The sequence below is a fragment of the Euprymna scolopes genome, chromosome 7, assembly GCF_053919585.1.
Source record: "Euprymna scolopes isolate OS-2025 chromosome 7, ASM5391958v1, whole genome shotgun sequence".
NCBI classification, from domain to species: Eukaryota; Metazoa; Mollusca; class Cephalopoda; order Sepiida; family Sepiolidae; genus Euprymna; species Euprymna scolopes.
Window position 1 is genome coordinate 149,152,946 of NC_136488.1, and position 11,327 is coordinate 149,164,272.

General features: G+C 35.8%; 1 protein-coding gene across 1 annotated transcript; it reads left to right on the forward strand.

Moving 5' to 3' along the window:
• Positions 1-996: 996 nt before the first annotated feature.
• Positions 997-2,648, forward strand: LOC145280054 (histone H2A-like). Its single transcript, XM_080131734.1, has one exon. The coding sequence runs from the start codon at positions 1,061-1,063 to the stop codon at positions 1,433-1,435; it is 375 nt and encodes a 124-aa protein (XP_079987860.1). The 5' UTR covers positions 997-1,060; the 3' UTR covers positions 1,436-2,648.
• The last annotated feature ends 8,679 nt before the right edge of the window (positions 2,649-11,327 follow it).

The following is an 11,327-nucleotide window of genomic DNA, read 5'->3' on the forward strand; positions in this document are numbered from 1 at the left end:
TGTTGTCAGAAAGAGATCTAGAAGTGAGGCATGTTGATCGTGCTCGTCTGGGAAACGTGTCGGAAATGTAACCATCTGAGATAGGGAATGAGATATAGAGAAGCTATATGTGGCGCTACCAGCTACGTCTGTGTGATTTGAGAATCCTAGCCAGTTACTGTGGTGGACATTGAAGTCACCAAATACATGTATTTGTGCGCTAGTATCGAGGGAGAGTGCTATATCTATGCTGTCTGAGACTTTGTTTATTAGGGTACAGTCTTGGTTTGAGGGAGAGCGGTAGAGAAAATATAAGTAGCTAATATTGTGTTGCATATTTAGTCTGAAGCACATAAAGGCCTGGCCCTCTGATTCTAGTTTTATTTCTCTAGTTAGGGGGAGGGTGTTTCGAATATAGACTCCAAGTCCATGCATATGTCTGTCCGAGTCCTTACGGTAGAGTGGGAGATAACCAGGCATGTTAAAGTGGTTAGAGGGTATGGAGGAGTGAAGGTTAGTTTCACTTAATGCTAAGATATCCGGGGTGTTTACAAGGAGAAATGACTCAACATCATCTAAGTTAGTTCTAAGCCCGCGGATATTAGTAAATGCAAGCCTCAAGGGAGGAGGCAGGTTACATACATACATACATACATACATACATTTAAACAGACGGATGAGATTTATATTATAAACAATAATAATAGCTGTTATATATACGCAACTGACGTCATGGAAATGTGCCAATTTCCATTTTACATACGATCATATAACATTTTACGGACAAATAACTGAAAAGCTTCACAAATGGTAATTTAAATAAATTAAGTTTTAACAGATAAACATTGGTTACTAGTGAGGATTGAACTCACGACTCAGTATAACAGAACTATCATTTACCACACTGAAATAAGCAAGTCGACGCCAACAAGAATCAGGTTGATATGCATTCTGATTGGTTGAAATGAATAAATTGATAGTATTTAAATACTTTATTGATAAATGTTGTCTTGTGTACTTCGAGAATATCATCGCTTAACGTCTACAAATTATCACATTTTACACGCACGCGGTGAACATCATGTCTGGACGCGGTTCAGGTGGAAAAACTAAGGCAAAGAGTAAAACCCGTTCGTCTCGTGCTGGACTTCAATTCCCCGTTGGTCGTATCCATCGTATTTTGCGGAAAGGCAACTATGCCCAGAGAGTTGGTGCCGGAGCACCGGTCTACATGACAGCCGTAATAGAATATTTGACCGCTGAGGTTCTTGAGTTGGCAGGAAATGCTGCCAGAGACAACAAGAAATCGAGAATCATTCCACGTCACATACAGTTGGCTATTCGTAATGATGAAGAATTGAACCGGTTGTTGTCCGAAGTGACCATCGCTCAGGGTGGTGTTCTTCCCAATATCCAGACCGTTCTCTTGCCAAAGAAGACTCAGAAGAAAGTGTAACCCCCCCCCTGTTAAAAGGATATGACCTCGATATAGACGGCGTTTGTGCGTCTTTAACGGATCAATATTTTTCATGCGTCACTTTCTGGAAACACCTTAGTGCATTTAAACTGTTTCCATTCGACGATCTCTCACTTTATCTGTTAACATCCCCTTTTCTTGAATATTTCGTATTTGAACTTTATTTCAGTCTTTCTCCGTTTAGTTGCCATTAACTTGTATGTTTCCTATCGCTTACGTACGAAATTTTTTTTAGTAATTCACTCGGACATTACTTTGAACCCATTCGTAACTAGTATCCTGAAACTAAACCATATTCCTAGTAAATTTAAGATGGTGACTTCACATTGATATAAACGTTTATGAACTTTTACCATTCGTATTTATCCGGAACTAGTCAATTGTAGTTTACGAAATTGTTTTCCACTTGTGATACTAAGCTAAACTTGTTGCCGCTGCTTCCATCCCAACATTTGGCCATCACGCTGGACTTGGAGATTGTGACGTTAACGAAAGCCATTTAAGTAAATTCTAGTTCTAATTCAAAGTTTTAATATGGTATATTTACTGTTCCATTTGCCACTAAACTCTTAACACTTGAGGTACTGTGTGCTCGCGTATTACCTAACCTCATTTTCTGTAAAGCTAAGATTATAATATAACCTCAGTGAATCTGTTCGTATTGAACCATTAGCATAAAATACAATTTAAGACTAAACCTTAATGAAAAATTTTCAATCTCTAAGGCACTCAGATTTTCAGCTGAAACTTCCCGGACAAGATCTACATTTAATAGCTTCAATAAGTGGGGAAATTACTGCCGGAACTCTGTTACATTGCCGGTTAACTATGACGTTAAAGTGGAAAAATACGTTTTTTGAATATTTTTGTATCGTACCCTTTTGGAACTACAAATTCTTTTTTGTGAAAAGAATTTGACCGTACTGTCGAACTTGAGCATCCAGAAAGGATCCTTTTAAAGACTTCATGATTTGCATCATTGAATAAACTATTCCTTTTTAACATTTACAAAAATGAACATAAAATAGAATTTAATTTTGTACTAAATCGATTAATTTGTGAGCAATTCGTATCGGTCACAAACGCTTGAATACTAATACTTTCAGTCAGCTGCCTTGTCCTTGATGCTTGAATTTTATTTCGCTCGAATATATGATTGATAATTTTCTTGAATTCAAACCCTTCCCCCTGAAAATAGGTGACGTAACTTTCGAATTGTTAGATAAAATGTAAAGTGCTTTAATTTAATAAAAATATTTTCAAAATGAAAATAAAATTGTAGTTTACTCGTTATGTTGTAAAGTTGAACAAAACCACTTAATTTGACTTAATGATTTTTAGGGAAATCAAATGTTAATGAGATCGATCGTGTCGCGTCCATCTTGCGTATTTCGCGGACAAGGCCTCCAGGGGAGATAACGCCAATCACCACTTAGTTTGTCAAAATTTAACGGGATTATTTTGAAACGTGGGCAAAAATACCTGAATTTTTTCCCACTTTAGTTTAATTCCTTTTTCGTTTAAAGACTCCCATCCTCGCCTGCTCAATAAGATCGATCTCAATTTTTTTTTTTTTTTTTTTCATCTGTAAAATTCTTTTTTTCTTTGTCTCTGTCTTAAACTAAATGTGACTTGCATATCAATGAGGTTCGACACTGGGAATGAGGGAATAGAAGGCCGGCAGTTGAGTTCTGGAGAACCTGTTTATCAAATCTCGATTACTACGATATTATCCCATTGATTACTGTACACGCAATGACCCTTATCCTGAGTGGCTTCCGGGCCTTGATAAGTCGTGACTGTTAAAAAAAAATGTACCAATTATGAAGTTTCTAAACCTTGCAGTATTTTAAAATATTCAATGGACTATAATTCCACCTTCTGCATAATGCACGCATATTTTGCGAAACGTAAAAAATACATCAGTAGAGGGTCGTATATTACAGGAGTAGATCTTTCTAAATGTTTTTCTCAAATGTTTTCCTAGTAATTGATTGAAAATTGGAATAAAATTGGACCTAGTTTGCAATTGTTCGTTAATGCTATTTAAAAATTTCCATGAACTATTAAAGAATTAACAATTAATGTGCAAAATAAAACGGCGTAGGAATATATTAGTTAATAAAGTCCGTACCATGCCAATAAGTTTCTACATAATGTTACGATTTAGAAAACTCTTCTTCCTATGAGTGGTCTGTTAAATATTCTCTATGAAGTAATGTTCATACTTCTCGCAGTTAAGATTTGGTCTGTTATTAGATTGATTTGCGTTATTGTAAAAGATAGACAAAAATAATAGTAATACTACTACTAATTATGGCAGATAAATTAACACCTTTAACTAAATCACTCTCCCTGAAAAAAATGTACATTTTTTTTAGTCGCGTCGGTAGGTCTGTCCGTAACACTTATGCTTGGGCTTTTTTGTTAAGATAAAAGGTCTGTTAATAAATGCTGTTCTTAGCTTAAGCTTTTCTTTGCCTTTTGGCAAAGATCGAAGTGTAGTATCTTTCTTACTACATGCTGTACTTATGTTTGTAACTTTGATATAAAGTAGGGGATCACTTTTCTGTATTAATTTAATGTAAAATGATCACCCACTTTACAACCACTCAGTCTCGAAGCCATTCGTCATTCTCCAGATCATTCAAGTTGTTTTTGAAGGATTCCAGTTATTTTTTTAAGCATTCAAGTCCTTAAGGTCATTCAATTCATCCTTAAGTTCACTAAAGTCATTCTAAGTTCTTTACTTTTTATTTAAGTCATTTCAGCCCCCCCCTTTTTTTTCTCGGTTATTTTAGTTTATCTTTAAGAATTTCATGTTAATCCTACATCCACGCATTCATTCATTACATGAGAGCACGCGACCAATGGCTATCGGCCTTGTTATAATTACACTAGCCTGGTGTTTGGTTTGGAGGTGTGTTAAGCAAAAAAAAAAAAAAAAAAAAAAAAAATGGTAGACAGGCAGGCTCGAACCCGTACCGCAAATAAGGAAAAGAAAGTGAAAAGAAAAGTGACATGTTAGCTGTTGCGCTAATCGCCAAACCGGAAATGACGTAGGTTTAAATTAAGGCTAGACAATCGAAAAGAGACGATGACTTTCGAAAATATCGGCGAAAAAAAAAAAAAAGAAAAGAGACTCCTCTTTGTAGAAAAGTGCCCACTTGAGGATGAAGGAATTAATGTTTTTGGCCAATTTTTCGATATTTGTCGTCCGAAGGGTCGAGCTTCAAAACGATATCAATCTCATGAAAATCCGTCGCTTTTGTCCAAAGTTTTCGCGAGATAGACAGGTGAGATGTATAATATAGAATATGACAAAACTCAATGTTAGAATTTGAGCAGGAAAGCAGATTCGCACACAAATTTAACGTAAAATGATTTCCGGCCAATTGTAATTATTTTGTCAACTATTGCTCAAAGATTAAACATGCTAGTAAAAAATAACATTTTCGTTCTATTGTTGACATTTATTTGATTTTTCTACCCGCGTTTTATTGAAAAGTTATGGGTCCGAGTGCAGAGATTATGGAGCAACTACTCTTTGATTCTAACTCCAGTGGACACTAAATTGTTCTGAACTAAAATCACGCTTTGAAATAAGTTTGTGGAGGAACAAGCGGTAATGTTCCGCGGGTTTAATAATTAAATAGCTTTCACTTACAAGCTCCAAACTTATTGGCGCAGGTATGCAGCTTAACCTCCGGCTTGCCCAATCCTACGTCATATTTCGTGACGAAGTAAATAAAGTTCGAACCCAGACATTTCGTTCTCTTTTCCACACTTGAATGCAAAACTGACAACACGCGCACGACAGTGCCTCACCGAGGGACCTGTTGTCAGTAAAATCCATCGCAACTTAAAACGCACCCAAATATTGAATTTCTTGCTAATAATATAAAAAGCAATGAACTCTTTAATACATTTAATTGCCACTAAAATTGTCGACATATGAACTGTTATATATCTAAACTAAAGACTCTCCTTTATTCTACCATATTAGATTCTATCCATTATATTGCTGTAATCGTCTATTCCTAAACGCATCAAATATATTGTATGAATTAGTTTTTGTTTTTGTTCTTTTCGTGTAACAGGTAATCCTTCAAACTGGCAATTACCTAAGACAATTCTGACCCAATAAAAAAAAAACAATATGTAGATTTTACAAGTGGCGACCCCCCCCATGAGTTTAAACACAAACTTGTGTTAATAAAAACTATTTTTTTTATGAATTTAGTCCAAGATTAGAATAAACTCATTATAGGATTTTTATCTATATTTCTTCACATACCAAAGCGAACTATCATTAAAAACAAAAACAAACAAGCAAAAAACATAACTTTAGGAAGAACCGATGACAAACGAGTGTTCAGCCGGCGCCAAGGAAATTGACAAACCTTGTTCAGAGCATTTTGAGTTTTCTTTTCGTAATCAAGAGGACTTTATGATATGAGGAATATAGACGTTTAGCGAAATCCTTTACAAAAGGAATAGATAAATAAACTCTCGGATATTTACAGTAATCTTCTATAATATAAATCTCACTCGTCTGTTTAAATTTATGTATGTATATTTATATGTATGCCTAAAACTTTTGACGGATGTTCACGAGATCGGTATCATTTTGATGATCGACCCTTCGGACGGCAAATATTGAAAAATTGGCTAAAAACATTAATTCCTTCACTCTCAACTGGGCACTTTTCTACAGGGATGGGTTGCTTTTTTCGCCGATATTTTCCAAAGTCAACCGATTGACTAGGCTTAATTTTCAATTGACTAGCCTTAATTTTAACCTACGTCACTTCCGGTTTGGCAATGGGCGCAATAGCAAAGACGTCACATTTTTTTACGTTCTTTTCCTCCTTCGCCTGCCTGTTTACTAACACTTTTCTTTTACTCAACACACACCTCTAAATAATTATAATTTCTTTTTCAAAATGAATAGAATCGCTTTGTATCTGAAATTTTTCCGATTCCGAATTATCACCCCAACACGAATCAACGCTCTGATCCCCAGCTGGCATCAATTGTGATGGATGGCTCTCGTCTGGGTGAGGCCCCGTGTTTTGACAAGCTTCTGGGTTTGACCTTTACTCCTGATCTGAAATGGAACACGTACATCAAGTCTGTTGCCAACGTCGCTGGAAAGATGGTGGGATCCTTCTACCGCTCCAGAAGATATCTCACTACTGATGCAATTATCTATCTATATAAAAGCCAAGTACATCCAAGGATGGAATACTGTTACCATATCTGGACAGGAGCTGCTAAAAACAGCCTATCTTGCCTTGACAGAGTACAAAATAGACTTCGTGGCTTAGTGGGGGATGCCCTTTTCTCTACCCTGCAACCTCTCTCCCACAGAAGAGACGTTGCGAGCCTATCCTTGTTTTATCGTTATTTCCATGGCAGGTGCTCGTCTGAAGTTCAATCTCTGGTCCCCCCTCGCCAATCTTTCATGAAAAACACCCGTCTAGCTGAATCCACTGTCAAAAGTTTCCCCCACTCTATATCTGTGCCTAAATCAAAACGCGGATTCCATGAACAAAGCTTCTTTCTTAGAACTGCACGCCTGTGGAACTCCGTTCCGTATGCCTGCTTCCCACCGGACTAAAACTTGGATGTGTTCAAGTCCAACGTTAACAAATTCCTAATGAACCGCCCCTTAAGTAAACACTTCATCAAATCTCCACACTAACGTAATGTACTTGCAATAACCCTTATCCCTGAGTGGCTTCCGGGCATTGATAAGTGGTGATCACTGTGTAAAAAAAAAAAAAAAAAAAAAAAAAAAAAAACTCTCTCTCTCTCTCTCTCTCTCTCTATATATATATATATATATATATATATATATAATTATTCGCGATCCGTAGTATTCATTTAATCAATAGAAAATGAAATATTCCAAACGATAAGCATTGTAATTAAAATTTTGTTAACTTCTACAGAAACGTTAGTTATCTACTTTCTGCAGTTCCAAATAGTTTAATTTTCATAAAAAAAAATATATTTTGTTGAAAGGACTTTCGGTAAAAAATCTTAATATATAAGTGAATTATGTCTTGCTAGTTGTAATTTATTCCTTTCCTCACATTGATCAACCGCCAATTTTACTCTAATATCTTTATTTCGCCGATCCCTGCAAAATAATGTACGGATTTCCATTTCATTTAAAATTTAGCAAATAAGGGACATAATTCACCGTCTGTGAATTAAAGGGCGATAATCTAAACTAATCAAGGGAGATAATTCACAATGACAGAAATCCTTAACATTTATTAGCGAAAGGATGTAGAATAGTTTAAGGATTTAATTTCTGATATTAAAGTATTTTATGGAAGAAAATTGTTTTAGTCGCTTTTTCGCAAATATTCAAATTCCCAATGAAAATGCTCAGTTTTAAAGCATTGCGACGATTTTTTTTTTTTTTTTTTTAATTTTAGAGAAATCTAAAACCAACCTGAATTGTTTCTTGAGATTTTTTTTTTAAGTTCTCAAAAATATTTTAATCTTGAATAATAGAATGTGGAATTTAACCTTATACAGGAAATTAATATTTAAAATCAACAGGAAGACCCGACGTTGCTCGGGATTGAATGAAGATCAACGAATGTTCCACACTTTCCAAACTGTGTCATCCAATTCAGTGAAATCGCCCATTTTTCAATCAAGTCGATTAATTGCCTGCTCTAATCAGTGAGTCCTCGCGGTGCACCGGAAAGAAGCTGTACATGCCTCTCCTCAGTGTTTTAATCCACAATACATCGTAGTCTACATTGCACTGTAGAGAATCTACTGTTGATTCAAATTTTTTTATATAATGACTTGAATTAAAGTTTCAAAATGCAAAAGTCAACTATCATAGTTCAATTCTGTTCTAAACAGAAACCTTCATTTCGAACGCGCCCCTGTCATATCAAAGAATCTACTGCTGATTTTATGTCAGACCCTTCTACTTGTGCGGTGATAAAACTTCTCAAATGCACTTGTGATGTTAGGCTGTATGAGGATGTTAACTTTCATCAAAATCGGACTGTTCTTTCCTTAATCGAATGTTTTTTCGATTTTTGACACTTACCAGAGACATTCCGATACAAAATCTAAGAACACCTCCAGACACAAAAGTGTTGTGTGAAAGTAAGAAAACAATCGGACCAATCGTTTTGGAGTTCATAAGGAACTCTCTATCACTCAAACAAATCGACTTTCCTATACAAATAGAGATACGAAAATAAGTTCACAATAAAAACCTGAAACAAATTAAACAAAGACTTCCATCAAATCCGTTGCATAAATCACTGGGTAAACACGCATATTAACTTATTCAAGCATGACCAACGTAAATAGAAGGCCGTTCCATTAAAGTCACGTAACCTGCTGACGTTGCAGAATAAAGTACAATGGTCATGCTAAAGCAATAGATGAATATTAACGAGGATTATTTCAAAACGAATACATTTTAACATTAATTAAATGATCTTTAAAAAATACTCCTTAGTATTTTCCCGACAAAAATACTCCCTTTAAATTGCATGTGCTCAAATGTAAAAAAAATTCTATATCTTTCATACACTCAGTTTTTGACCAGTTTTATAAATACTTCAGCAATTTCTTAGAGAATTGAAACAGAAAATAACTATTCTCGTAATAACTGTCTATTGCTTAACTATGGCCATTGTACTTTATTCTGCGATGTCAGCATGTTACGTGACTTTCATAGAACGGCTTTCTATTTACGTTGGCCACGCTTGATGTTTACCAATCACCGGGAAAATGATTGGATCTACCGCTCGAGAAGATATCTCACTCCCGACGCACTCCTCTACCTGTATAAGAGCTATATATGCCCTAAAATGTCACATCTGGGGTAGAGCTGCTCGGACCACCGTTTCCTGTTTGAATAAGGTACAATACCGGTTTCGAAATCTAGTGGACGATTTCTTCTTCCCGTTACCTATTTCTCACAACTCTGTTCTGTTGTCATTTTATTGACAGGTGCCCGACTGACCTTCAATCCATTTCACTGCAAAATATTCACGGCAAACACTCGCCTATTTGCGCATAAAACTAAACGAACTGCTCGTCCATGGAACATAATATCGCGGGGATGCTTCCCAGCTGACTATAACATGTTCATCTTAAGTTCAATGTCAACAAGTTCTTGTTGAGTTATCCTTTACAATAATTAAATTCTACCCACAGCCGAACATTATACTGTTACCTATCTTACACTCATTAGCCCTTATCCTCGAATGGTCCTAAGGCCTTGATAAGTGTAAAAATATTACCCCATAATAAATATTCATTTATAACTAACACTTTTTTTTTTTTTTTTTTTTTTTTAAAGATTTTAGATTGTTTATGTTCTTTAGACATTCATATTATCTGGATTCATCGGACTACTGTTCTCATCTTGATTGTGATTTCCACAATGTTTTGGTCGATATAACCTCCGACTTTCTTCGGGTGTATCTTGTCGAACTCGGACAGACTTTCGAGCGGAACCCTTTATTTACTTCACGGGGTTAACGTGCTCTTGTTTCGTCAGCTTTGATAGAGGTCCTAAGTAATTCGCAATTGTATTTTTCGGTTGTCCATACTGAGGATTCAAGTCCGCAAGGACCCGTGGCGCAGTGGTTAGAGAACTTACAAAAATCAGTTGTAAAAAGTGATGTTCTTCTGAAGGTTAAAGGTTCAATCGTCAGTGTGGGCGACCGAAAAATACAATTGTGAATTACTTTGGACCTCTCTCCAGTCATGGTTGACGGAAAAAGAAGTAAATAAAGGCTTCCGCTCGAAATTTCATCCAAATTCCCGAGTTCGACAGAAACATTCCCGAGTTTGACACCTGAAAAAGGTCGGAGGTTACATCGACCGAAACATTGTAAAAATCACACTCAAGATAAGAACAATAGTCCGATGAATCCAAATAATACGAATAACCAATCTTTATCTAAAAAATTCAGTTCCATAGACATGTACGTATATTTTCATTTTACATTCGAGATTGCCATTTTTAATTTCTTAATAAAGATTGACACAAAATACATCTCCAAAAATATCTAGACAGATGTATTAATTCTTACGTGGAGTGAAGTACAATTTATTTAAAAAAAAGTTTAGACAATAACCAAAGCATCAGTATGTATTTTATCAGGTTCAATACCTCATCGATAATTCCTAATAGTATATAACTCTCATGAGTAATGCACTAACATTAGTATTTAATACTCGCAAGTGGGTTAGTCACTCTGGAAAAAAACCCTGTTAAGACAGCAAAAAAAAAAAAAAAATATTGCTAATTGTTATAGCCCTGTTAAAGGATGCAAAGAAAAACAGAACGTCCAAATAAAGTAACATGTATTGCAAAGGTGGGTTGTTCGTCGTAGCCGACGAAATACCTAGGTTGGTCCACCGAATATCGACTGGTTATTTATTTATTTCCCACGAAACAAAATGTGACAAAAGGTCGGTTTAATGTGGGAGATAACCAGACCCCTCCCCCAAAAGGGGAATTCTTCAAAAATAAAATTGCTTTAGTATAGACGGGTTTTCCCCTCCATTGATCGAGGACAATTAATTTGAGTGCAGCATCTGTGCAGACACCACACTTCCGTGACTAGCCCAGTACAAGTACTGGATGGCGACTGACCCCTTAAAGCTTAGTTTTCAGGTATTTATTGAGATTGAAAAAGTCTATTAGTAGGTAACATAGGTTAGAACCGCCAAAACACTAATCCCAAAAAAGTTACAGGCTTAGAAAAAGGAAAACCAATATAAACGAATTCGTCAGATACCACAAGGTTCCAAACGTCCATATTTACTGTTTAGTGAAAGCGTATGCGTAGATATATTTCAAATA